The sequence below is a fragment of the Fusarium solani genome, assembly GCF_023522795.1.
Source record: "Fusarium solani strain SB1 chromosome Unknown bctg00000000, whole genome shotgun sequence".
Taxonomy (NCBI): domain Eukaryota; kingdom Fungi; phylum Ascomycota; class Sordariomycetes; order Hypocreales; family Nectriaceae; genus Fusarium; species Fusarium solani.
Window position 1 is genome coordinate 1541987 of NW_027072157.1, and position 26594 is coordinate 1568580.

The 26594-nt window shown below is 54.1% G+C and overlaps 13 protein-coding genes across 13 annotated transcripts; 7 read left to right on the forward strand and 6 right to left on the reverse strand.

The window, feature by feature from the left end:
- Positions 1-634: 634 nt before the first annotated feature.
- Positions 635-931, forward strand: MRS44_000487 (uncharacterized protein; the record flags this gene model as incomplete). The annotated part of the gene is made up of 1 exon (XM_065624069.1): positions 635-931. One exon carries the CDS (start codon positions 635-637, stop codon positions 929-931), a length of 297 nt encoding a protein of 98 aa, XP_065479790.1.
- A 756-nt stretch (positions 932-1687) lies between these two features.
- Positions 1688-2295, reverse strand: MRS44_000488 (uncharacterized protein; the record flags this gene model as incomplete). The annotated part of the gene is made up of 2 exons (XM_046267751.2): positions 1688-2098; positions 2233-2295. 2 exons carry the CDS (start codon positions 2293-2295, stop codon positions 1688-1690), a joined length of 474 nt encoding a protein of 157 aa, XP_046139279.1.
- A 731-nt stretch (positions 2296-3026) lies between these two features.
- On the reverse strand, positions 3027-4859 carry MRS44_000489 (uncharacterized protein; the record flags this gene model as incomplete). The annotated part of the gene is made up of 4 exons (XM_065624070.1): positions 3027-3397; positions 3456-4010; positions 4074-4108; positions 4741-4859. The coding sequence occupies 4 exons, from the start codon at positions 4857-4859 to the stop codon at positions 3027-3029; spliced, it is 1080 nt and encodes a 359-aa protein (XP_065479791.1).
- Positions 4860-6197: 1338 nt separating this feature from the next.
- Positions 6198-7960, forward strand: MRS44_000490 (uncharacterized protein; the record flags this gene model as incomplete). Its single annotated transcript, XM_046267750.2, has 6 exons — positions 6198-6694; positions 6757-6811; positions 6868-6947; positions 7006-7271; positions 7328-7646; positions 7705-7960. The coding sequence occupies 6 exons, from the start codon at positions 6198-6200 to the stop codon at positions 7958-7960; spliced, it is 1473 nt and encodes a 490-aa protein (XP_046139277.2).
- A 2131-nt stretch (positions 7961-10091) lies between these two features.
- MRS44_000491 (uncharacterized protein) lies at positions 10092-10542 on the forward strand (the record flags this gene model as incomplete). Its single annotated transcript, XM_046275136.2, has 2 exons — positions 10092-10282; positions 10338-10542. 2 exons carry the CDS (start codon positions 10092-10094, stop codon positions 10540-10542), a joined length of 396 nt encoding a protein of 131 aa, XP_046139276.1.
- Positions 10543-11038: 496 nt separating this feature from the next.
- Positions 11039-12401, reverse strand: MRS44_000492 (uncharacterized protein; the record flags this gene model as incomplete). The annotated part of the gene is made up of 4 exons (XM_065624071.1): positions 11039-11115; positions 11171-11561; positions 11623-12158; positions 12347-12401. The coding sequence occupies 4 exons, from the start codon at positions 12399-12401 to the stop codon at positions 11039-11041; spliced, it is 1059 nt and encodes a 352-aa protein (XP_065479792.1).
- Positions 12402-12844: 443 nt separating this feature from the next.
- Positions 12845-13282, forward strand: MRS44_000493 (uncharacterized protein; the record flags this gene model as incomplete). Its single annotated transcript, XM_046275134.2, has 2 exons — positions 12845-12910; positions 12992-13282. The coding sequence occupies 2 exons, from the start codon at positions 12845-12847 to the stop codon at positions 13280-13282; spliced, it is 357 nt and encodes a 118-aa protein (XP_046139274.1).
- Positions 13283-13475: 193 nt separating this feature from the next.
- Positions 13476-16097, reverse strand: MRS44_000494 (uncharacterized protein; the record flags this gene model as incomplete). Its single annotated transcript, XM_046275133.2, has 1 exon — positions 13476-16097. One exon carries the CDS (start codon positions 16095-16097, stop codon positions 13476-13478), a length of 2622 nt encoding a protein of 873 aa, XP_046139273.1.
- Positions 16098-18068: 1971 nt separating this feature from the next.
- On the forward strand, positions 18069-19376 carry MRS44_000495 (uncharacterized protein; the record flags this gene model as incomplete). The annotated part of the gene is made up of 1 exon (XM_046267749.2): positions 18069-19376. One exon carries the CDS (start codon positions 18069-18071, stop codon positions 19374-19376), a length of 1308 nt encoding a protein of 435 aa, XP_046139272.1.
- Positions 19377-20175: 799 nt separating this feature from the next.
- On the forward strand, positions 20176-22515 carry MRS44_000496 (uncharacterized protein; the record flags this gene model as incomplete). Its single annotated transcript, XM_046267748.2, has 1 exon — positions 20176-22515. One exon carries the CDS (start codon positions 20176-20178, stop codon positions 22513-22515), a length of 2340 nt encoding a protein of 779 aa, XP_046139271.2.
- A 93-nt stretch (positions 22516-22608) lies between these two features.
- On the reverse strand, positions 22609-23112 carry MRS44_000497 (uncharacterized protein; the record flags this gene model as incomplete). The annotated part of the gene is made up of 3 exons (XM_046267746.2): positions 22609-22688; positions 22740-22839; positions 22900-23112. The coding sequence occupies 3 exons, from the start codon at positions 23110-23112 to the stop codon at positions 22609-22611; spliced, it is 393 nt and encodes a 130-aa protein (XP_046139270.1).
- A 289-nt stretch (positions 23113-23401) lies between these two features.
- Positions 23402-24523, forward strand: MRS44_000498 (uncharacterized protein; the record flags this gene model as incomplete). Its single annotated transcript, XM_046267747.2, has 2 exons — positions 23402-23845; positions 23897-24523. The coding sequence occupies 2 exons, from the start codon at positions 23402-23404 to the stop codon at positions 24521-24523; spliced, it is 1071 nt and encodes a 356-aa protein (XP_046139269.1).
- A 237-nt stretch (positions 24524-24760) lies between these two features.
- Positions 24761-26077, reverse strand: MRS44_000499 (uncharacterized protein; the record flags this gene model as incomplete). Its single annotated transcript, XM_046280732.1, has 1 exon — positions 24761-26077. The coding sequence occupies one exon, from the start codon at positions 26075-26077 to the stop codon at positions 24761-24763; it is 1317 nt and encodes a 438-aa protein (XP_046139268.1).
- Between the last annotated feature and the right edge of the window lie 517 nt (positions 26078-26594).

Below are 26594 nucleotides of genomic sequence, written 5' to 3' on the forward strand. Positions count from 1 at the left end.
AGCCAGAGCGAGACGAGGATCCTTGCCCCCTGCCCCCGATCCTGCAGCAACAGGTCTTGCGTTCCTGAAGATGGAGGTTGGGTCCATGATGCGAGTGTTTCAGCTGCTGGAGCCGGGGTCGCAGAGACCAGCTTGAAACAACCCGTGCGCCCACATTCCATGGCCCCCTGTCGAGCCCTGACGCAAAGGGTTTGTCTTGTTCATGCTTCAGTCTTTGTCGTCTGTGCTGGTACTATTAATATTAAAGAATAAAGAGGGCGGCAGCTGCTGCCATTCTGTTCTGTCGCTTTTGTTTCGTTGTCGTTGTCGTTGCTTGCTTCTTTGTATTCTCACAAAGACAAAACTCACTCGTTTTTACTTGTGTACGCACATACACACCAGAGACCAAGACAGATTACACGACAGGCTGCGCCTCTCCGTTCTGTCTTTGACTCGTTCGCTCTTTGAAAAGACTCAACGACAACTGCTGGACAAGTTGTCATTTATATCCATCCACCTTGAGACGTGAACTCATTAATCAGCGAAGTGCTGCTATCTTCAACGCCGAAATAATCACACACAAACACTACGCCTCTTCCACAACAACACACCACATCACACCACATACTCCCAGAAAACATCTCACACAATCAACATGGCTCACAACTCCCGCTTCGAAACCATTGCCTCTCGCTTCTCCCCCTCGCGTCTTCGCAGCTCTCTCCGCCGCAGCTCCTCTGCGTCAACAGCCACGCGAGACTCTTACTCGTCGACGAGCACCACGCTCTCGGCCTCTGCCGCCACAATCAACAACATCATCCTCCGCCAGCCATCTCTGGTGAACATGGAGGAGGAGCGCAGGAGCTTTGGCAGCGAGCTGAGCCTCCTCGAGCCCAGACCCATCGTCTACTGGGGCAGCGTTGAGGAGCGCATCGGATCTCTACACTTTTGACGGGTTTTATGGGAACAAGATGATATGGATGATTGCTTGACGATGGCTTCTTTCGAGAACAACGGTTTCTAGGGTTTAATGGGGTGTTATGTGCTTCTCGGGCTTGCCAATTTGGATCTCTGGCAGGTCGGCTTGGAATATGGATAGCTACGAGCATGAGGCGTTGTTGTTTTACATTATTTCCTGTCTGCATTTTTGGTGTGTATTATTCACTTCTCGCCGAGCTTAAGCGCTCGGCATCCATTGACAACTTGATGATTTAACAAGAGCTGTCATTTTTTAACCCTTGAACCCTTCCAGGGCCAAAAATACATTATCATCATCATCACTTCATTCAAACATCCCATGCTTTCTCGACTGACTCGCCTAGGATCCGAAACACGGATAACGACCCACCGAGACCCCTGAGAATTTGTCCCGCGTCCCGTGAGCCAACATGATGCCGCTTTTTTGATCGACGCTTGATCGGTAAGAGCAGCCGTGACATGAGAGAATAGACCAACTTTGTGTCCTTGCTGCTATTGTTGGTGGGGGAGCGATCCCGACCATGATGATGCCGTCGTCGTTGCTCTCAATGTGAGACAATCCTGATCGCCGAGATGATCGCCCAGGGCAGTAATTAAAGCGAAAAGGGAGAATGCCAAATCTCCTGCAGGTGTGAGATTGTACGACATGGTTGCATCGAGTGGAGGAGGATCTGAGGCCATTCCTGCCCTTCAGAGTCAAATCACCCATCCGGCCCATCTCCGAGCTGCGTCATGTTGACAACCCCGGCTGCGGCATGGTCATGTTGTCCGAAGAGGCCGCCGCCAGGGAAACGACGCCGTGATATAGTCGGCTTGTGAGATACCAGGCCGCGCTCGTGCCCAGGGCCACCATGACGGCCAGCAGCACGAGCACGGTGCTCCGCATCTGAAAGGCCTCGTCGGCCTCCATCTTCATCAGCTTCTTCTGCTTGCTGTGATAGTGCCAGCTGCCGTGGGCATCGTGATCAGTGTGCCCAATGTGCTGATACGGCTGGGTGAACCACCGGGGCATCCACCGAGAGCTCCGACCACTACCGTTGTCGCCGTCGCCATAACGGTTGATGCGGCCCTGGGTATAGCGGAGATCGACCAGGAACAGCGACAGAAGGAATACCGTGATGTTGATGGGTGTCATGATGAGCTGGGATCCATGTTAGCAAGCCAGCCCATAAAATCTCCGTTAACTCATCATCGTGAGGTCTGCATTCAAACGTCTCTTTTTCCTTGTCTGTACGATGACCTCAAGTGAAGTTGATGTCTCAACGGGGGACCCACTGAGTAGAGAGTTGATGGCTGCTCGCCAGAATTGGCATCTCGCGGCGGACCTATCTTGACCATGATGATGGATTGAAAATAGCAGAAATATCGACGAGTGTGTTGTATGTAGATTGAGTAGTCAACTCAAGGAGGAATGGCCGTCCCTTGATAAAATACAAGACAAAGGAACGGATGATGAGGCGGTTGTGGCTCCCGGGGGCTCGTCACTTACGTACCTTTTCCAGCCCTGGTGAGGTCATCGCGTGGTTGGAGGAGCGCCCAAAGCCCACACACCAAAGATTCCCGACACTCCCGATCGATCCCTGAACCTGGCCTGGCTAGAGGGAGAAGTCTTGGGGAAGCCTCATGGAAGCCCAAAAAGAAGCATTCAAGCTGCCAGTGTCTAATGGTTGATACTGCGCAGCTGAGATTGCGACGACTTGCTCCGCCACGACTCTGAGCAATACCCTTGCATTATCATCTCAACAGCTTCGCAGAGCCACGCGATCACTGCCCCTCGATGAGGCGTCCCACGATGAGACGCCTCACGACGCAGGTATGCACTGCCGATCCTTCGTATCCAGTTACGCATGCGTTCCTCTTCGGTTTCGGTTTCGGTTCAAGAAATGAAGTTCAAATGGGATATCTCATTATATCGACGGTAGATGCAACCTGCTTGTTACCAACCGCCATCTCCCCTACTCACTTCCTTCTTTTGTCTGTATATACCTATTCAATTTGCCCTTTATCCCAGCGCCGTTGATCAAATCCGCCTATACCTCTACCCCAACGCCAACCATCCAATGGATACTCTAGCGCGCGTTGTGAATGTCGAGCACCAGGATGTCCTGGGCTCCGATTCGGGTCAACTCGTCCATGACCAGAGCAATCTTCTTGCTCTCAACCATGGAACTCACAGCAACCCAGCCCTCCTCATCGAGAGCAGTGACGGTTGCTGAGCGCTTGCCGGGGGTGACCTTGGTCGCCTCGATCAATCGGCTTCGCTCGACGTTGTACTGGCAGAGCACATAACGCTGCGCAGTGATGACGCCTCTGATGCGCGAAGTGATGAGGTCGATGAGCTCGGGGTTGGAGGGTGATTTCGACTTGATGAGAACAGCAGTGGAATCGACGACGGTGTCAATGGCCTTGAGACCAGCAGCTCGCATGGTCTCTCCGGACTCTGAAAAGGTTTGTTAGCAACAAGGTACCTCGCGTGACGGATATATACCATCACTTACCAACAAGATCAACAATACCCTCGGCGACACCAAGGGCACAGGCAGCCTCGACACTGCCACTGAGCTCGACAATCTTGGTGCGCATCTTGCGAGGAGAGATGCCACCCTCGGTATCGTCACCCTGCTCAAGCTTCAGGAAGTAATCGGCGGCGAGACTGACGAAGCTGGTGCCAATCGTCTTGCCAATGAGATCCTGGGGGGTCTTGTACTGGCCCTTCTCGGGCACCTGGACCTGGAGCTTGCAGCTTCCAAAGCCCAGCTCCATAACCATGTCGGAGCCGGCCACCTTGTCGTCGGTGTTGGAGAGGTCGACCGAACTGCGTCGCATGTGGTTGTAGGCGCGGACTGAGGCATCGTGCTCCTGGACCTGGTCCCATCCGGTGATGCCCAGGTCGACTCGGCCTTCACCGACAAAGGTGGGGATATCGGCAGCGGGGAGGAAGATAAGGGCAATTGGGAGGTTCTTGACGAGAGCGATGTCGAGGCGGTTCTCGCGACGGAACTGGATATCGGCACCCTCAAGGAGGTTGAGTGTGGCTGAATTGAGCCGGCCCTCTAGATACAGGTCAGTCAGCAGAGTTCTAGAGCACCTTTGGGTAGTGTAAAAAGTAGACTCACTCTTGGGCACGGCAAAGAGAAGGCGGCCTTCGAGACTGGAGGGGATTCAACATCAGCGTCTGCAGGTCGATGATAGCGGTTCTGGGAGGCATTGCTCGAGCCGTCCAGAGCCCAGAGCAGTATCGGGCCTGACCAACCTGTTGACGAGATCCATGGCTTCGAGATTGAAGGTTTTGACGTTTGTTCCCCTCTGTTCTTGTCAAGTCGTAGCCGCAAGTCGTCGACTCACTCGTAGTGGGGGAATTTATTCTGTGGTGACTTTAATGACTCCGATTGCGGGGCTGTCCAACATGATGGCGGGGCATGCATGCTGTGTGTGGCGCCAGCATCGCTCGCCGGAGCGTCCTAATTGGGGGTTACCACCCAGGAGCCGTCCAGGTACCGCCAAAACCACCACGCTATCGGCATCAGAAGGGCCGCCAATGGGATGGCGAGCAAGTAACACGCATTTGAGTGGTCAACTACCCAGCAGTTCAAGAGGAACTGCAAGGGAAGTACTGCAGTGCTGTATCGGGATCAAATGCGAAAAGAGGGCACAATGCTGTATGGATGCCACACTGCACCAGACAACAACAATCTGCTGTACAACCACGACTCAATTGGCCCATGTTGTTGAGGAGGCACTCTCGGGTGGCACAACCTGAGGTTTGGCTTTGTCCTTGCTTACGCCGCGCCGATTCCTGGCGGAAGGTGGTTGGTTTCTTGATCCGTTGACAATTCGCGGGTGTCGGGATCGAGGTCGATCGGCTGCGGCTTGGGTTGCAGGCAGAGACAAAGGGGATCCATTGTGGATGGGGGTGCCCGAGTATCGTCAATAGGTAGCCCACACAAAGACATACATGCCTTCATACATACACGAAGGGCCCAGACAAAGGCGTCTGAAATGAAAGGGCCGTTGAAGATGGGCTCTTCTCCGCAATGAGTGTGAAATGGATGCCATGTCGCAGCGAGGTGCCAACTCAGACATTGAACAAGGCTCCCGTCATCACATCACAGCGAAATGACTTAGACATGGACCAGAGACAAACTCGAACATGGCGAGCTGCTGGGGTAGCACTCTCTATGGGCTCTATGGAGGGGGCCGGTGACTCGCATCTCTTCAATTGGTCTCTTTGCTCGGGGGTGGTGTGTGCTTGCCGTGCGTGTGCCGGTGCGTGCGCACGAGCTGTACTGTATCATGTCGCTTGCTTTCTTTTACAGGATGCAACCTTTCTTTTCCTGTGCGATAATTGCCTGTCGCCGCCCTCCCATTTCCCCATTGCCCATTTCCCATTCATTACATGATATTCCTTTTTGGACAATACACTAGAGTACCCGCCCTCTCGCGTCCTTGTTAAACCCCGAGACCACACGGCGACAGAACCTTCTTCTCGAGGCTCTGCCCAGCTCTGGCCCAGTGTCTTTTCCTGTCCTGTCCGGTCCCGTCCCAAAGAACAAGTTGACTTTTTCAGCTCCGATCTTAGCCTCGCCATCTCCTTGGCTCCGGCTTCCCTCTAACCTGGTTGTCGGACTGGTCTCTAACCTTGTGTCGATTTCTGGTAGTCTGGGCTTGGACGTGAGTTTTTCTCGGACCCTGCCCTGCAGTTAGGCTTTGCTTCTCCAGTGGAACTGGGCTGCCGCACTTGAAGCCCAGCCCTGGGCCAAAGGTACCGACCGGCAGGGGAGACGAGACTTTTAGCGCTCCCGGCCCGCGCCACTTGCGAGCTCCCATCACTCCAACTTTACCTTCAGCCGGGCCTCTGGTTCTCCACCTGCCGCCGCCCGCGCGACGACGACATACCTACATATCGTCGGCCTCTCCTGGTGGCTTCGCGTCTTTGGGCCATAGGTTTCTTGTTGTTCTGCTTCGATTTCTTGGCTGTTCGCACTTTGGAGGGAGGAGCATCGGAGCTCTCTGCTCTTATATCCCCTCCCCGTCCATCCATCCATCCTTTCATCTCTTCCTTGTCCGCCAGCCAGCTCCAACTCCTCCTCTCGAATCCTCCGACCGCACATCTTCCATCCCGCCCCTCGCGCACAGCATCACAGCAGTTACTCTACCACATACCTACCTTGCGTATATATATACTCGGAGCTTGTTAGCTGCACCTCTCGGCAGCCTTCTCCTCGCCCATACCGACCAGCATGAACTCAGCATACCACCCGTCCGACATGTCGCAGCGGATGCCCGTACCAGGCGGCGCCGCCCCGGTCTACTCGTCCAACGCTCCCCCCATGCACGGCTACCAACAACACCATCCCCCGCCGTCGCTGCCGCCTCCGACTCAGCATCACCATCCCTCGACTCTCCCTCCTCCTCAACACCAACAGCACCCGCATCACGGACATCCGCACCAGCACCAGCATCAGCCTCCACATCACCAGCCGCTTCCTCCACACCAGCCACCCCATCACCAAGCCCAGCTCCCGCCATACCCTCCACCTCCAGCTTCATACCAGCAGCCTGCTCACCCAAGCCAACACCCGCTTCCGCACCCTCACCAGCAGCAACACGCCCCTCCTCGAGCCGACGAAGCTCCCCCACCCCCTGCGGGACCTTCTCCAACCGATCAACATGCACACTCTCAGTCGATGGCCACATCATTCTCCAAAGTTGAAGAAGGGTCGGGCCGAAAGTACAGGTTCGTTGGGATCCAAAACCGGCCTCCTTGTACGGACCTCTTCCGCTAACACTCTTGTATAGTCTCGATGTAGTACAGCAACCTCGGCGTGCGCGTATGTGCGGTTTCGGTGATAAGGTGAGCCTGCTTCACCTAGCTCGACCCCCATTCTCTTGACTAACAACCTGACACAGGATCGTCGACCCATTACACCACCGCCATGTGTTCGTCTTGTCATCATTGACCCCGCGACAGGGAAGGAGGTCGACTACAAGTATGTGTTTTGGAAAGCTCTCGGCTCCTGTTGTGTCCAGCTAACAGTATGTGCGCAGTGACATTGATCACACCATGTTTGTGCTGTCTGTCGACCTCTGGAACGAGGATGGCACACAAGAAGTCAATCTTGTCCGATCATCGACGGGAACTGGTTCCATCTCGTCTTCAAACACCTACTCCTACTCGACTCTCGTCAATTCCGATCCGGGTACCCCTTCATACCAACAACAAGGACTTCCTCCTAGTCGTGACTCGGGATATGGTCAATCGCAGGGCATGGGCTACGTGCAGGACTACCCGGTTCAGCAAGGCTATGGGCAAGGTGGGTTCGCCCAGAACAAATGCCCGCGTCAACGGGACCTGCTAACACAAGAATAGCCCCGTCATACCCCTCCAGCGGTTCATACGGACCACCCCAGCAGTACTTCCCGCGACACAGCGGCGGCTATGGTAACGATGCTCCTGTTCCACCTCCCCCAGGTCAAGCAAACATGGCGCCATTCCGCAACGGCTACGGGCAGGAGCCGAATGCGCTCACCCGTATGGCGGTTGTGGGAGGCCAACCTCAAGGGATGTTCACGAGAAATCTGATTGGCAGCCTGGCTGCGAGCGCATTCCGCCTCTGCGACACCGAGGAACGACTGGGCATTTGGTTCGTCCTCCAGGATCTAAGTGTGCGGACAGAAGGGCCCTTCAGGTAAGAAATGCAACCAGATACGGCATGCGATCCAAATATGCTGACATGAAAATTCTAGGCTGAGATTCTCGTTTGTGAATGTTGGACGGCCCGGTGGACAAGGTGGGCCAGGATCCAATGTCAATCAGGGTCGGGCACCGATACTATCCTCGTGCTTCAGCGAAGTCTTCAATGTGTATTCGGCCAAGAAGTTCCCCGGTGTGTGCGAGAGCACGTCACTGAGCAAGACATTTGCGGCCCAAGGAATCAAGATTCCCATTCGCAAGGACACCAATGTCAAGGGCGGCGATGGAGGAGACGACGACTACGATTAGGTATCAGCGTCTGGAGTCGATATTGAAGAGAAGGAGTATGATGTGAGCTATTGGCACCCCTTTCGGCGACAAGGTTGGCCGATGAGGGGCATGAGAAACGACGACTTAGGATAGCTTGTTGATCGGAGGAACGGGCAGGTGCGAGTGCGTCCCGGCCTCGAGCAAAGGCTGCCAAGGAGGTGGCCAAACGACAGTCGTGTGTGCAGTATCGCACGATGACATCTTGTTAGAAGATGTTCTAAATAGTTGGTTCGGCCCTGAGTAGATTGGGGTCTGTTTGGTGAATTGCAAGGCAGAAATGCCGGCGTTGGAGTTGGTTAGGTAGTTAATTGATGGGTATATCTACCATTCCTCGAGGTTTCGTCTTCATGGTCTCGCAACGAGGTGAGCAAGGAAGCGCCCACGAATTAACTTTACTGAGAAAGAGTGTGTGACGGCAAAGTTTCTTGAGGAGAAGAGGATCGACGAGGCGTTGAAAAGCAGCAAAAGGCAATCGAATTGTCGGGAACCAGGGGTCCTGGGATGCAACGTCATAGCAAGCTAAGGGCAAGCAGGGTCTGTCATGTCAGCCATGGTCATGAGCCACCGTGATCGGGGTGTCGGGGTTTAGCATGTGAGCAACTCATTAGAGTCAGAGATGGCGGTGATGAGGCTGACGGGAGGCACGGCAGCAGATTAGGCCATCGATTGCCCGGGCCACCAGGACAGAAACCGCCCCGGACAGGCAAAAGTAAATCGGACGCGAGGGACGCCGCAAGAGCGGGAGCGAGCGCCGCTGGGATTCGGATGGGATTTCGGAGCCCGGCGAAGGCGAAGCTGGGGGGTTCTTGGCATTGAGTCTTGGCGAGCAATTAAAACTTGGTAAACGTGATGCATTCCATGGCTGTAGTTTCGTTGGGCTGGAAAATGAAGCTGCTACTGCTGCTGCTGCTCATGTGGGCGTAAAGAGGAGAGAGCTAGATGCCCTGAATTGCCCTTTGCGGTACTCATTCCGGAGGGGAAAAGGACGACAAAACAGCTCAGCTCCCCAAGAGGGCAACCAGCTTGGCATACCAGCCGGCGTTATTGGCCAATTTCACAAGGTCCCCCTGAGAGCTAGCAGCGGAGGGAGATGAGGAGGCGGTGATATCTGACGGACGGGTGACTCTGAATCGATCAAGTGACCACCAACCCCTCATCACTCAAGACCCAGCTGAAGCGACTGACGCTCAGGCAGGCTCTGGCTCTGGCTCTGGCAGGTCCCCTCAAAAAGCTTGTATGGACTTCGTACCCTTGGGTACCGCGCCAAGAGTCTGGGGCACCACGAGGACATGAAAAACCATTACGTACCCAGATCCCAACGACTGGCGGGCGTGCCAGCGCGGCCTTTTAGGCCTGGGGCCGGTGGCACAAACCAAGCCCTTGGCGCCGGGTACATGCATATACTTGCCATCGACTTGTCGCCTAGAAGGAGCCTCAAGAGACTTTTTTTCTTCTCATTCCGGGCAACAGCCAGCTGAAGACGAGCAAAAGTGCGAAAGAGAGAGAAAAAGAAAGACGAGGCTGTGGCAAGTTAATAATCAATGTCGTGAATAAGCTCAATAATCAAGGCGAAAATGCTGAAAAATCGGGCAACTGTGTCGAACACTTCCACGGGACGGGTGCCCAGTTTCGGAGTTGGCCTAGACTCGCTAGACCGCACGTAGAAGCTCCATGGCACACACACTGACTGGGCGGTGGGTAAAAGCCCGCAGTAGCAGGAGACACTGCTGGGGCCTTGCCTGGTTCTATTTTTTTTCTGGTTGATCATGGGAACATCCTAGAAAAGCCCAGGACCGAAAAAAATTGCAAAAAATAACGACATCACCAAGACTTGGCATTGCGTTAAAAGGCTTGACCGTCCTCTTCGGTTTCGGTCTCACTCAGCTCACACTCTACACTCCATCTTCACCCAAGAACACTTTCTTGTCTCTTGCTTTGACTCAACAATTTCGTTGTTCACATACAACCCCTCTTACAACCCCTCAGTGGCCTCTACCCCTGAACACTCAGCACTCGAGTCCCTGAATAGAAACCACCTACAGCACACATCTCAGCTGTAGACCACCTACCCATCACCACCACATCTTTCTCATCACCTCTATTCATCACAATGATCGCCTCTCACGGACGTGGTGGTGCCGGCAACATGGCCGACACTGCTCACACTCCCAAGACGAACCCCGCCGATCTCCAGACTCCTGTCCTCAGGGGCTCTGTTGTGACCACTGGTCGTGGCGGTACTGGCAACATGGCCAAGAACGACGACCCCCGCGAGACTCGCAAGCGCCAGGACGTTGAGGCGTAAGTTCTCTCCACCCCGCACGATTTTAACAGCATATACTAACTGAATACAAAGCGTCCCTCGACGCCCTTCTGCTGGTGCTCAGCACTCTGGCCGCGGCGGTGCTGGCAACGTCTTCAAGGACACTGAGGAGGAGCTGACTCGCCGACCAAGCAACGAGGAGGCCATCGCCGAGGAGGACGAGCCCGCCAAGCCTGCTCCCGCCACCGAGTCCCTCGCCCAAAAGGGCAAGAACTGGCTCTTTGGCAAGAAGGCTTAGAAAACGCCCCCTTTTTTCACCACCACCACACACATTTTGAATTATTTATTCTGTGGGCATCTCTCTCGCATGAGAGGGGTTTTTGGGAGGGCGTAATCATTTTCGAGCTCGGTGTTCTAGGCGCCTTTGACAATGGGGATAATACATGGTCAGGCCATTTATGAGTACGGACGAACGGACAGGACAGGACAGGCATGAATGAATAAAGTTGACGGGAGGAAAAGCTAAGATACCCATCTGCGGGTTGCGATGAATTGGAAAGAGATGAATTTTTTTCTTTTTTAATATCATGATCGCCATTTTCTGCTATATTACATGTGTTTTTTGGTCTATCCCTTTTTTGCTTCCTCTTGGTGATTTGATCATTGATACATCCGCTTACATGACCCTTTGGCGTCCGAGGACTCACTCATGATGCGACTCATGACGCGAGATTTCATGGTGCTTCGATATCGCGCCATATTCCTGACACAGTTAGGGCTCCCTTGCTACCTAATCAGTTCTTCTTGGTCAGACGATGAACCTCCTCAAAGAAGTGCTTGAGGTTGTCGGGGTTCACGCCAGGGGTGATTCCTAGTTAGTCCTGTCAGCTCCAACTCTCATGTTCAAGGCCGAACGGAAAACATACCATGACCGAGGTTGGCGATCCAGCCCTTGTTGCCAACCCAGAACCCATCAACCATCTCCTGCACGGCCGTCGTGATGCCCTCCTTGGTGCCGTACAGAACTCCGGGGTCGGCGTTGCCCTGGAACACAATGTTGCGGTCTCCTCGGATCTTGACAGCCTCCTTGGGGTCGTGCAGCCAGTCCATTCCCACCACGTTGTAGCCCAGGTTGCACGCCGAGTCGAGCGCATACCACGCACCCTTGGGGAACACAGTCATGGGCACCTTGTCCAGACCGAGGGCCTTGAGCTTCTCGGGCAGCTTCTCCGCAATGCGCTTGAGGTAAGGCTCCGAGAACTGACGGTAGGATGCAGGGCCAAGCTCTCCCGCCCATGAGTCAAACACCATGACCAACTGTACAGCATCTGGGTTAGCAGCACGAAGATATACTAGTAAATAACATCAGTTCTCTTACCTGAGCGCCAGCCTTGACCTGCAGGGCCAAGTGATCCACGCAGATATCAGCAATCTTTGCCAGCAGCTTCTTCGACTCCTCGGGGTATCTGTAGATCCACGTCTTGACCTGCGCAAACAGCTTAGTGCCACCGCCCTCGACCATGTAGCAGAACAGAGTCCAAGGAGCACCGCAGAAGCCGATCAGCGGCACCTGTCCCTGGAGCCTCTGGCGCGTCAGTGTGACGGCCTTGTACACATAGTCGAGCTCGGCAGCAACATCAACATTCTTGGCGAGAACCTGGCCGTACTGCTCGTCGTCGGGGGTCTTGAGCGGGCTCGGGAAGTGCGGGCCCTTCTTGTCGACCATCTCGACCACCATGCCCATGGCCTGGGGGATTACGAGGATGTCGGAGAAGATGATGGCCGCATCGATGAGGCCGGCGTAGCGCTGGACAGGCTGCAGTGTAATCGTGGTAGCAACCTCGGGGTCGCGACAGCACTCGAAGAAGTCCCGGTTGCCCTTGGCCTCGTGATACTCGGGGAGGTAACGGCCGGCTGCGCCCAATTGAGTCAGTCAAACTCCAAACATGCCCAATTCAACGGCGGCAGTGCATCTCTCTCTCACCTTGTCTCATCACCCACATGGGCGGGCGCTCAACGGTCTGGCCTAGTTCGCAACACGACAATTCTCAGCACAAGCTCTCCCATGGTCGGCGTGCGCCGGGTTCACGCAGGCAACCCACCCCATGCTGCGCGAAGCAGCAGGTCGTTCTTGAGAGGCTCAAAAGAGTGTTCCATTGTCGTTTTGTATATCTCGGTGGACGAGTTGACAGACTGATCCGAGAAATACAGCGAGATATCAAGACTTCTTAAGTCCAAACAGGCATTCGAAGGGACCCCGCCGAGAAACTGGATCATCGCAGCTTTCCGTGGAGGGGTTCTTTCCGGTACGTACTCCACTCCGTGCAACTCCGGGGTTGGCCTGTCCGTGCATTGATTCCAAATGGAAGCTCCACCCCGGATCTCGGAGACACGGTCGGACCGACACGCTGTCATCAATCAGTCAAGCAACCAAGCTCCAGCGCGTTGGATAGCTTCATCTGAGACGCAGAGTGACCGACTGCATCAGCCTTGCCTCCATTCAGCCACAGCCTCGCATACGTCCAAGACGACCGACACAATCGCCCTTTCTGTGCGACTCACGAAAACCAACTCGCCTTGTCCCATCTACATCCGCGACAATGCCGTCCGAACGCGAGCTCCAGATCAACCCCATCGTCCCCGAGTCTGTGATCCACAACTCCAAGGTGCGTTTTCACCTCCTGTCGCTTTACCTAAGCTTCCCATGACATAATTCGGGATTCATCTTGCTAACTCCTTCCCTACAGGCCCTCTCCAACCTCCACAGTCTCACTGCCTCCCTTTTCGGCGTCAGTGCTGGCATCCTTGGCCTCGAATCATACTACGGCTTCCTCATCTACTTCGTCTTCTCCTTCATCACCACTCTCCTCTTCTACTTCCTCAAGGTCGCCCCCGAGTCCATCCCCAAGGGCCACGCTCCCCTCGACCCATCTCGCTTCTACCGCGGCTTCTTTGACTTTTGGATCAGTGGCATGTTCAACGGCATCTCCGGCTTCGTCTTGACATGGACATTATTCTATGGTTTGGTCCGAGCCTAGGGCGGTTCATTATGGAGTTAAGCATATACATGGCGTCTTAGGAGTTATAATGAGAAACATTTTAAGCGAACGATTCTAGACCATTCTCCGTCGAACAAATGACATTGCGTGTTAGCAGCTAAACAAAAGACAAATATACTAGAATACAAACGCTGAGAACAACAACACTAACTAAACAATTCCGCTCAAGAACTTAATCAATGATCTCGACAACCTTTCCCACAAAACCCTCAAGCCCAGATTTATCCTGAGATCCACCTTCCATCAGTATCACACGCGACCCCATCTCGATCCATTCTCGGTGATTCAACAGTTCCAAAGCAACCTCGGTACCACTCGTCGACTGGTCAGACTCTGCCTTGTTATTCTCGGGTTCGACATCTTCGTTGAGGTTGAAAATGTCCTCCATGTCGTCTGTGGCCACGTTGCCAGCTTCCCAGTCTTCATCCTGGCGAGTGACTCGACGGATACGTGCAACCGTCCTAACGCTCGCAATGTAGATGTTCACAAACGAGCCAACGGCCAACATCCGAGCGTCTGGGTCACCGAAGACTGCTGTGAATCCGCTTGCCGCTTGAAGCTTCAGCCCAGTGTCTGCCATGTGCTTGGAAGGGATTGCTAGAATCATGCCGCGGCGGATGCGAGGAACCTCAGCCGGTGAGCAAGACCCAGAGTTGCCGTTTAGGTGCCCATTTGACAATGAATGGATCACAAGCCCAATCGATCCAGCTTGTCCGGCCTCAAGGGTCAAAACTGGCAACCGAAGGTTGCGGATGCTCACAATTTGTGCATCATGCCACTCTCCAGCGATAGCTGAAGCGGAAACGGCATTCTTCATGGCGATGCGTGCCAACTCTGCCGAAGATGGGTGCGATATTGATAGTCCATAGCTACCAGGCGATGGCCTATCCTCTGGAGTTGAGCCACGGGGGTCGTCCTCTTCAGATGGGAACGGTCCAATGACGATCTTGTCTCCAACAGAGAGTCGGCCAAATCGAAGGTGCCCAGAGACCACAATGCCTGGCTCGGGTTGTTTTCCAGAGCTTCCTGTCAACACGCTGTAAGAAGCCGGGAGCGTGAAGGTGTCGTCGATGTGGAAGAGACACTTGGGCTGCTCTGGGTTTAACACCATGCCAACAAAGTCACGAGCCGTAGGAGCAGGCGGCAGAGGCAGGTTTTCCAGTAGAGCATGCATGAGACCAATGCCGCTTCCCTTGACTGCGCTTGTAAGCACAATGGGAATGATCTCAGTGTGTTTTCCACTCTCCGAGATACCTCTCAACACCTCCTTGACCTTGTTGTGATCTCCTTCGGGGACGCTCTCCAACTCTTGGTGCTGCTTTTGGTCGGGCGGCAAGATCTTGGGCACACGCCCAGCCTCCTTGATGGCAGTTAGAACCTTATTCATGGTCCTCGCCAGGCTTGGTTTGGAAGCAAGGTCCATCTTGGTGATAACAACGGCCATGGGAACACCAAGTTTGAGAGACAGGGTCAGATGGGCTTTGACTAGGTCAACACCCGCTGCAGCAGCTCCAAGGACATCTTGCGCCGACGACGTCGCGCCAGGGCCCTTGGAAGCCGACTCTGTGTCATCCGCAGCAAGGCAGAGAATGATCCAATGGGGCGCCCAGTTCATGAGACCGCGAAGGACAATGCGACGATACCTTGGATGGCCGGCCGAATCAGAAACAAAGACAAGGCGACCATTCTCGGAGCAGTCGTGAATATCGACCCACGACTCAATATTCCCATGAGCATAGTTTAGGATGGAATGGTCCTTGTACCCGATAAGCTCCTGTGCTATGGAGCTGGTCAATCCAGAGACAACTTCATGCCGATGCTTGAGCAAGCTGAGACGGCTCTTTCCACGGCCGTTATCGAGAGTCCCGGTTGATAGCGTGCCCAACAAGCTTGATTTTCCAGATGTCGTGGGACCGGTGAATGTGACCCTTAACTGAGGTGTAGTTGAGCTGCCGCGGCTGGGGACAGTAAGGGCCTCCCCTGTTGACCTCCCTGACTGGGAAGTCGAAGAGTCATCCCCATCAACAAAACCAAAGTTTGGCATGACAAGTGCCTCGGCAACCCACAACTTGCCACTTCGGGTGACAGTGGCAGGCTCAGTTGCGGAGTTGTCAACCAGCTCTGCTGACTCGTCCCATTCGCAATCTCCTACAATGACCATGCGGACAACCTCAACAGAGCATCCCAAGCTCGCGGCCATGACTCTCAGGGTTGTGATGCTTTCGTCCATCTCGTCTTTCGTAAGTCCAATGAGTGTACCATCATCAGCAACGCCAATTTCGTACAGGGCACCCCTTGATTCCTCAAGCCCTGGGATGAGGCTGTTCAGCTTGACGGGAGCGGTGAGGTCGACATTGTCATCTGGTAGCCTTGGAAGGGCCAGTTCCTTGGAACTCGACGCATGATACGGAGAGGACTGCTGCAGTCTCCATAGAAGTTGAGTTGTCAGATGTTGAAGCCTCTCCTGCCGGGGCTGGCTTGAGGCAGCTGGAGATGGTGTCGATGGCTTCGCGGGCCGAGGGTTGCGGGACTGGCCAGCTGTGCTCATGTTCTTGAATACCCTTCGAGGTCGAAGAAGCAAGTGAAGCTTATACTCAGTTGGCCCTTCTTGGGGCTCTGCTTCAAGTTTAGTGACCCCATACTCCGACAACAAGCCTGGCTGAACGTCCTGAGTTGAGCCAGGGGTCGTTGATCCAAGACTATTCTCATTGTCGTCCTTCCCAGGATCGTTTGGGAGCAGCCAGGGGGATGAGACCCTCGGAGGGTCCGGATCGTAAGTGAACACGGAGGCCATGGCCACGACGGAGTGGGTAGATGAGGCTCAGGGGTTGAGTGAGAAGGGGGGCAGATAAGTTCAAGATATTGATATTGAGGTACGCTGTAAGAGTAATAACTGCAGGGCGAGATATCCAATGACGTGAGAATAGAGGTTGTGCTGTATTCGGACTATCATCTTGTTGACTCCTTAGGAGATATAACGATGTGTGAGGAGGCGGCCGTGATGGATGCGTTGATCACGACTCCAAAGAATGTTGGAGGGACGTGGTCAGTCAGTTGCCAGGTCAGAAGGAAGGCATGACGCCGACTGTGAATGCTAAAGAGATTGGAAGGTGCAGCTCAAGCAATGTCACGGTGTTAAGTGTCGAATTCGAAAACAATATCCAAAGGTTACACCGCGACCTTGCGTGTTAATGTAGGAAATTCTAGATCGTGTTTCCCAGCTGGCCGAGTCGGAAGGAAGCGAGTCAGAGGTGACGCATCGGCCAGGCAGCCAATCACGGGAGCTTCGCAAGAACCTGGGGTGCCGTGATTGCCTCAATGGTCCTTCATCACTGGGAACTCTCAGAAGGCTCCCGGGTGGGTCTCCGGCGGGGCCCTCAGTGGGTTCAGCCACTGCCGAGCGACTGAGGCAACCCCCCACTCAGTGGGCTGACTGGAGCTGGGTGCGATTAAACTCCTTCCATTTTCGCAGTGCGGGCACGTGATATCATTTCGTTAATAGAGTTTGCAATTCAGGCCATTGAGTGTTGTTCGATTGGTATAATGGTTTTCAAGTTGCACAAATGCTTGGGAGTATCCGTGGTAGAAGATTCATCTTGAGCTCATTCTGAGCTTACTGGTGGTATTTCTGCAGCCCGGGCTCCTGCATAAGTTGACTCCCCCGCAATACACTTCGATTCTCCAAAGTACCTTTCGTCTGAAATCTAGGAAGGCTAGGAAGGTACTCAGACTGGCTTCGTGGGATACAACGAAGTAGCAATTTGAACAGCTTCACTTTCTCTCTCCAATATCCACCTCTATTCTAAAATCTATGCGTTCATCAACCTCACGCAGAGGAATGCATATCCACCCCCTCCATAGGTGAAACTGTGTCGGAACATGAGCACTGTCTCATACCAACTCCAAACTCCAAACTCCAAGTTGGGAACAACTCGGCTCGGGTTTTCACTTTTCATCAAGCCATCCAATAAATCAAAATGGCTTACCCGAGCTGAATCCAAAGTCCTTTCCTGTCAGCCTGACTGGGCCAGAGCAGCGATAAAAATACCACCCTCAAGCTGACTGGCATACGTGGGCGCCGCCACTGGCTGACGCAGTGAAAGCGCTGAGCCACCCTCTCTGGGCGGCCACTCGCAAGCCTGAATCACGTCGACTAGTGTGCAGAATATCAATCTAGAATCTCGAGGGCAAGTTCCTTGCCAGGAGGTCTAAACATTCTTAGAAAAGCCACGAAAAGACGAGTGCCCGCATGGAATTAAGGATCCATAAACTGCATGGAGGGGTTCCAGGTTGCGGCTGTAGGACCAGGGGGCCGGAATTGAAGGGTCCATCTAGGTTCCAGTTTAACGGTGGCTTCCATTTCGCCTTCGGGCGCTTGTTGGGCGCCTACTAAGGTGCCAGGCCGGCCTGTAACTTGGAGCCTGCTGGCATGCTGAATCCCGTCACTGCAGGCCTGGGACGCCTGACTGGCGCCTGATCCATCCCCGAAACGAAAGGCCGCGCCGCTAACAAGTACATGCATGACAACCTGGAACCCAGGAAGGCCGATTTGTACCAGCCCGAGTGGAGGAGGGGACACCGCCCGCCAGGCCAGGGTCCGCTCTCCCGTCCATCGGTCAGTCGTCCTCTCATAAGGTAGCGCTGCCATCCATCTCCTCCTTTCAGCTCTTCACTGTCCTTTTGATTTCTCCTTTTCAACGACCCTATCTCTTACGACCAACATATCAATCACGATCCATACCCGCCCGTTTCTCACCACCCCGCCATGAAGAAGTTCGGCTTTGGAAAGAAGGGCGATGATGGCGACGACGCCAACCGCCATGCCCTCTTTAGTCGCAAGAAGTCGTCTCAGTCTGTTTCCTCCAACTCTTCCAACCCCTACGCCAAGCAAGGAGGCAAAGATCCCTACGCCGACGAAGCGAAATATGCCAATATGACTCCTTATCAACAAGCTCGCGCAGGCCTTGGTGGCCCCGGCGGCCCTAGCCCTGCCCCTCAGGCTGCCAACCCCTACGGTGCTCCTTCGCCCGGACCCGGAGGTCCCCCCTCGCAACCCCCGAGCGGCTACGGTGCGGATCGATACGGATCTGGTGGTGGTTACGGCGGAAACCGATATGGCGATGCGCCCAGCCAGAACCGATACAACAGTCCTGCCCCAGCCGCCGGTGCTAGAGGCCCTGGTGGCTATGGCGGATTTGGTCCCAGCGAGCCTGATGACAACCGCGACGCTCTGTTCGCCGGTGCCCAGGAGCGCCAGGCTCAGAAGCAGACGCCTGGCCAGGGCGGAGCTTATGGGCAGTCAGGAGCAGACGGTGGTTCATATGGTGGCTATGGAGAGGAGCGCCAGTTGACCGCCGAGGAACAGGAAGAGGCAGAGTACCAGGCTATCCTGCAAGAGAAGCGGCAACTTCAGCAGGAGAGTGCTTCTTCCGTCAACCGCTCAGTCCAGATGGCTCGACAGGCGAACGAGGTCGGTCGCGCTACACTAGCTCGTCTTGGTGCTCAGGGTGAACGATTGAACAACACCGAGAAGCATCTCGATCTCGCCGCCAACCAGAACAAGATCGCCCAGGACCGCGCTGCAGAGCTCAAGACTTTGAACGGAAGCATGTTTGCTGTCCATGTCAGCAACCCATTCACATCCAAGCAGCGCCAGTTGAAGGCCGATGAGGAGGTCATGTCACGTCACCGGGCTGAGCGAGACGCCCGAGAAGCCACCCGTCGTGACGGTTTCCAAGCCAACCAGCGCATGGAGTCCAACTTCAGGGATATGGGCACTGCGGGCCGAGCACGAGGGGCAGCCCGCAAGAAGGATTATGGAAAGTTCAACCTCGACGACGAGGAGGGTGCAGACGAGCTTGAAGACCAGATCGACGATGGCATTACCGAGCTGGAAGGCCAAGTGTCGATGATGAACATGGTTGGCAGAGCCATTGGCAAGGAGGTTGACGCGCAGAACAAGCAGATCGATCGTATTATGAACAAGGCAAGTGGATTTCTCTCTCACGTCACTCACGAAACCAGATCTAACCTCCCAAATAGAGCGATGCTGTTGATGACGCCACGAGGATGAACAGAGAGCGCCTGGCCCGCATCAAGTAAGGGGCTACCAATAATGCTCACGATAGAAATGGTTTTTAGAGCCGCAGAGGACGGGCACGACTCGACTTAATGTGCCCATTGTGGTGGGTTTTATCTGGGCTATTGGACGACTACAGAGTTGATACAGTCAAGACGTGCACTTTGGCATACGTTCAGACAAAAAGAAAACAGACTCTGGCCAACTGTAAGAACGAATTTGCAATTAAACCGAAGGATCTTGGGCTTTGACCTATCTCAAGGCTGGCGTCTGCTTTGCCAACCGCCTCGCCAAGTTCCACTGGCAATCATTCCAATGGAACGAGACTGAAGGAGGAGGGTAAATGGAAAGTTCCCGGAGGCTTTTTCGGCCAGGTATTGGCAGTCTTCAAGTTACAATACGATTTAGAGAGCATGTGTTTTGTACTTTGACGAATAAATGAGGCGCATGGGATTATCCGTTTACTGAAGCCATGAACAGACTGGGCAGATCGAGGCAACACATAAGAAAGCTCATTTTTGTACACCATACTGCGCAAATAATACAGAACTGGGGATCCTTTAAATTCTTAGATCTATCAACAACATCGAGTCAGTTTTCTGCCAAAATATAGAAAGCTCTCCATTCCTTGTAAGTGTACATATCCGTCGAGACGACGGCCTTGTGGTGGTGAGGTGCACAGTGCGGCTGACTTGGCACTGTACCAGGGTCTCTCATAAAGCCCAACTAAAAATTTCCCAACTCAAAGACAAACACCAAGTGTACTCCGAGGACACACCAACACCTAGCAAAAATGGCATCAGAAACCACTTCTACGCGCCCATCCAAGAGGAGAAAGACCAAGACTGATCCAAATGCTGTCACGATAGGAGGAAAGGCTATTTCTCTGGAAGGATATCTCACAGCGCCAGCCCCAAAGCCAGCCAAGATCACACCTCCAACTTCAACTTCAACCTCAACACCAGAAGATTCAACTCCCAAGACAACAAGCAACACCGAATCCGCTGACACCAAGGACGACAAATTTTCCAAGCCTAAGAAACATTTCAAAGAGCGCAACAATGACAAGTTTCGAAGCCGGGAAGATCCAAAGCTGCTCAAGACACGCAAAGAGCTTCCTATCTGGCAGTACCGCGAGGAGATTCAAAAAGCCCTGCGGAAATCAGGCAGCGATGTGCTTGTACTAGTTGGTGAGACAGGTTCGGGTAAAAGTACCCAGGTTCCTCAGTTCCTCTACCAGGAGTCCTGGTGCAGACGTCAGAGGGTCAAGCTCCCTGGCTCCAACGACGAAATCTCGGTGGGAGGAATGATTGCCATCACGCAACCTCGACGAGTCGCTGCAACTACTTTGGCCCATCGAGTATCCCAAGAAGCCGGCACGCCTCTTGGGAAAGGAAGGCCAGACGGCCTGGTGGGTTATTCGGTTCGATTCGATCATCAGGTTCCGAAAGGCTCCAGGATCAAGTTCCTGACGGAAGGAATGTTGCTCCAGGAACTTCTGCGCGACCCTAATCTTCGGAGCTACAGCGCCATTGTTGTTGATGAAATCCACGAGCGGAGTCTGGATGTCGATCTTCTCGTCGGATTTCTAAAGCAAATTCTTTCTGGAGACCTATCCGGCCGCGGCGGTATTCCTCTGAAGGTGGTCATCATGAGTGCAACAGCGGATGTGGAGGGGATTCAAGAGTTCTTCAAGGATATACGACCCAAGATCCAGGACACAAATCCTCTCCAGGTTCTCAAGATCAAAGGACGACAGTACCCCGTTGAGGTCACCCACGAGCCACGACCGGTGGCCGACCTTCAGGACGCTCTTCTCAAGACCGTGTTCAAGATACATCTGCAGGAGCAACTCCCCGGAGATATCCTGGCTTTCTTGACGGGACAAGAAGAGATCGAGTCGGCCCAGAAACTGATCGAGGAATACGCGGGCACATTGGCTTCCAATGTCCCCAAGGTCAAGGTATTTCCTCTCTACGGCCAGCTGTCCATGGATGCTCAACGCGAGGCTTTCTTGCCCGTCAAAGCTTCCTTCACTCGAAAGATTGTTCTGGCGACAAATATTGCCGAGACCTCGGTTACTGTGCCTGGAGTCAGATATGTGGTGGATTGCGGCAAGGCCAAGGTGAAGCAGTATCGAGCACGACTCGGCATGGAATCTCTTCTCGCCAAGCCGATATCTAAATCATCTGCTGTGCAGCGAACTGGTCGAGCAGGCCGTGAAGGTCCAGGAAAGTCTTTCCGATTGTATACAGAAGAGGCATTCAAGTCGCTTCAAGAGTCGGACCTCCCTGAGATTCTTCGAAACGATGTGCTTGGGGCCGTGTTGACCATGAAAGCACGGGGTATCCAGGATGTTCTTGCTTTTCCTCTCATGGACCCCCCGGAAACCGAGGCCATCGAGAAGGCCTTGGTTCATCTGCACTTCCTCGGAGCGTTGAACGACGATGGAACCATCACGAGTGTTGGTGAAACCATGGCCCGTTTTCCTATTTCAGCGCCAATGGGTGCGGTCCTTCTCGCTGCTGCAAAGCCCGAGTTTGACTGCGTTACCGAGGCTATCGACATAATATCCTGCATCACCTCCGGAGAAGACATCTTCCTAAGTGTGCAATCCGAAGAAGCTCAGGAGGAGGTCGAGGCGTCGAGGAAAGAGCTTCAGCGCCGCGAGGGTGACATCATCACGTATCTCACAACGATGCAACAGTACACGGCTGAGAACGCGGACAGGGTGAACTGGTGCAAACAACGAAAGATCAATATGCGCAACATGAGACAGGCCTTGAACATTCGGAGGCAACTCCGTGGCATGTGCCTCAGGGAGAAACTTCTGGACGAAGCTCCTCCACAGGACCCTCAACCCTTTGTCCCCATTTCTCCAGAGCGGGCTGAGCAGGTGCTCAAGTGCTTCCTTCGGGGGTTTGCTTTGAAGACGGCAATGTTAGCACCAGATGGCAGCTTCGTCACCGTTCACGGTAAACATGTTGTCGCCATCCATCCCGCGAGTGTGCTGCACGGTCAGAAGAAAGAGGCCATCATGTTCCTCGAGCACGTATATACCAACAAGAATTATGCAAAGAAGGTCAGCGCCATCCAGGCGACCTGGATTGCGGAGGCGTTGGAGGGTAAATAGATGGATGATACACTAAGATAGAAGACATGGATGCTAGAAGGTTAATAGATGTACAATGGTTCTTGTCCAGTTTGGATATAATGCAATAGATGTCTATGAATCTGACTCGCCACCCTCCTTGGACCTGGCCTGAATCGCCTGCATCAACTCGTACAGCTGGTGTATTTGCTCATCTATAGGTCACGGTTAGCATCAAATCGTTGAAGATATATCACGAGACTTACCACTCATCTTTGCGAGCTTCTGCTCATCCAGCTTATCGCCCACCCAAGAGTCACCCTCAATCTTTTGGGCATACAGCTGCCACTCTGTCAAAAAGCCAATCTATAAGAGCATTAGTCAAGGTGCCCAATATATTCCAAGCTTAATAATGTGTTGGTTTACCAGATGGGCTGGGTTGTCCACCTTCCGGTGCGCCCTAAACTCAGCCTTGATATACTCGTCTCCAAGAATCCTCATCTCAGCCGGTAGATGCTTGCGGTGGGCACGGAGGAGCCGGCGGTAGAGGTGGATGGGAGGAAGCAGGGCCATTGGATTCGGCCTCAGCCCACGCTGGGTGTTGGCGGCAGATGCTAGCCTCAAGACTGACGGACGCATTATGGCTCGGGTTTCTGTGTATGTAGGGGAAATCAGATACACGAATTGACCTTAGAGAATTATATTTGGAAGTTGCTTAAGGGCGTTGTTGGCCTTCAAATAACCAGTCGAGAATTGCAGGGACGGTAAAGATGGCAGCGTTGACGAGATTCTCAAGCACAGTGCCCGGTATGTCCAAACGCCATTTTTTCTGCCCCACTGCACAGTGCACACACTCACGACTTTTCCTGTTTGTCAAACGGCTTCAAGTGAAGCAACCCTCAAATTTCAACCACGGACGACGCCCATCATGTCTTTTTCCTTTGGCTTCGCCGGCGACGACATCTCAGATAATGAGACGGCACCCGTTGCCCCCAAGCCAGCCCCGGCTCCGGCTGCAAGCGCATTTCCAGTCCCGGGAAAACCTCAACTTCCGCCGACTCACCACCAGCTCGCTGACCTGCTGGCCCAGCTGCCTTCCAAGATCGCCTACAGCTTACTAGACGTAACGCTAGACGATGGAACTACGATCCAGCTGCCGCGGAGAGAGCTGTGGGATGTCAGAGTGCAGCTGATGGCTGAGGAGGAGGATGTCGCAGGTGCGCAGTCGGAGGGGTTGGGTAACCATGATGTGAAGACGGGCGTCTATGAGGGCGGCTTCAAGAGCTGGGAAAGCAGTGTCGATCTCGTAAAGGTCCTGGCGGCAAAGAATGCCATCTCGACGTTGGAGCAAATGCCCTTGCGGGTGATGGAGGTATGTCTGAGTTGAGAAGCGAAGTACATGATCACTAACGATACTACACAGCTGGGATGCGGCACTGCCTTGCCATCACTAGCCCTCTTCCAATGGGCCATGGCTTCCAAGTCAGAGAAGAAGCCACTGTCTCTCATTCTGGCAGACTACAACCCCTCAGTCCTCCAACTCGTCACCCTTCCCAACTTTATCCTCTCCTGGGCACTCAACAACACACAGCTACCAGCTCTCCAAGAAGCCTTCTCCATCGAAGGCGAAGTTGAGTTAGGCCCTGAAGTCCTAGCGGCATTCCAGCAGTCTCTCCTCGAGTCGAATGTATCTCTATCCTTCATCTCAGGAGCCTGGTCACAGGAGTTTGTGGACCTACTCTACGCTCTGCCCACAGGAAATGCCCAGCCCAGCAGTACACTTATCCTTGGTGCGGAAACAATCTACTCTCCCTTCGCACTTCAAGCGTTCCTCGAGACTATTTTTGTCATCCTCGAGAAGGAGCGTGGTACTGCTGGCAGCCAAGCTGGCGCATTTGTTGCTGCCAAGCGGTTGTACTTTGGCGTTGGTGGCTCGCTCGACGACTTCGTCGACAAAGCTCGAGAGAAGGGGGCTCAGGTAGATCAACTCAGAGAGGAAACAGAGGGCGTAAGGCGTGGCGTCGTCGAGTGTGTTCTTGGGCCTTCATAGAGCAAATCAAATTCAACATCTCAACAAGGTTGGTTCGCCGAGCCTAAGAGTGAAGCATGTGTCTATTCATATCCCAGTTCAAGAGTCGTGCTACTCGAATCAATGTTGGGGGTATAACCGTCTCCGAAACGCCAAAGCCGAGGCATCCAATTTTCCCAAGACAACGCCAGCCAGGACAATTCAAGCACCCAATCATTTTCTCCATCCTCACCTTTCCCAGTGGTCGCGCCGCGCCGCCTACTTGCTCTTCTTCTGGAACTTTTCGGTACACACTGGACAGTACCAAGTCCCGTTAGGCTCACTCTTCAGTCCAACGCAGGACCAGTGAAACCATTCGTAGGGACAGTTGTCGTTGTCACAAGCAACCATGTCACCATAGCTCACGTTATGGCACAGGCAATACTTTTTGTCGTCGCCACCCTCCTCGTCATCATCGTCCGCGTCGCCCAGTACTTCGTCTCCATCTCCGTCCTTACCATCGATAACAGGCGTCCCCCTCGATCGACCATCAGCGCCATCCTCGTCATCCCCACTCCCACTATCAACATCGGACAACTCGCTATCAACAGTCGGCGCAGGTGAATTCCTGCTCGACGCCTTCTTAACCCGGGACAGTGATGATTTGTTGGCAATCTTCTTTCGGCCACCCGCCGTAGGTGTGCCCCGACGAGCACTCGCTGTTCCTGTGGACTTGACCGAACTAGCCCTCGGGCCTGCACTACCAGCTCTAGCAAGAGCAGCAGGTCCACCAGCAGCACCGCCCTTCGGGGTCCCCGGTCCTAATGAAGAATGTCTTGCTAGCCCGCTTGATGTGACTGGTATACTTCCCAACGAAGGGTTAATCCTGGGGCCGCGCTTCGTTGCAGGTCCTGCCGAGCCTTCTCTTTGTCTGTTCAATATCATGCTGGCAGCTGGGGTAGCGGGCGCAGATGCGGCATGCTGTTGAGCTTGTGCGTGTCGTACGTTGGGATGGTTCGGGAGTCGGGCAAGCGTGGGGTTGGACGACGTCTGCGCAGCGGTAAGAGGAGTGGCAGGGCCAGTCGCCGCCATGTGGCTCGCAGGGTTGATGGCGCGGATCGAAGGAGCTGTGTGGTTCGCGGCGCTGGGTCGAAGCAGCGAGGGCACTTCGTCGGGATCGGTAAAGCCGGGTTCGGCTCGGTCGTAGAGGAGCTTGATCTGCGCATCCAAACTTCGAAGGTGCTTGTCCATTATGAGTTGCATCTTCTGGTGTAGGGCGATCTTCTCTTGCGATAGTTGATCGGCTCGTGCATAGTTCTCGCGGACTTGGGCGCGAAGGAGTTCCTCCTTAGGGTTGGGCTCATGGCTCCCGTTCGTCTTGATCCATTTCTGTATCTTCCCGTCGCGGTCCTCGATGACGCGGATGCATTCATTGTACTGGCGGTCCTTGTCGGCGATCTCCTCCTGGATGAAACGAATCTCTTCGGGGAGGTTCTGGACACGATTGATCCAGTCGTCGAGGATCAAGCCGGGATCGAGGGGCTCGGCTTGAGGCATCCTCTTGACGAAGTCGATCGACAAGTCGTCTCTAGGCATGATTGTTAACGATGGGGGAGCCCCGCAACAAAAGCTGTTGGAAGAAAGCGATGACGTCGAAGCCTCAAAGACCCCATGCGATGTGCCAAAGCGATGTAGCACGAGGAGAGATGCAGGCAAAGAAACAGAACGAACAGGCAGGCCTTTGATGGTTGGTCAGGCGAGACAAGGGCAAGCAGGGACCGGAGAAAGAAGTGGTCCCAGAGGGGTCAACGCCAGACGGCAGACGGAGCGAGGAGCAGGGGGAGGGAGTGGTTGTCACGAGCAACGCGCAACACAGTGATAGGCTCGCTTTGATTCAGAGAAGGCGCTGAGAGCAAATCGACATGAATGACTCGGCTCGGCTCACCTCGGTACCCGCTGGCTCCTGCTTTGGTGCACGAACGAAGTCTTGTTCTCCAGGGAGTTGATGCGGGTGTGCTCTTGCAATCGCGATACTCCGGTAGATGGCGAACAGTGACCACGAACGTGTCTTTGATGGTTAAGGTTCTCTGCGAGCGGTGTCGCGATCAGTGGA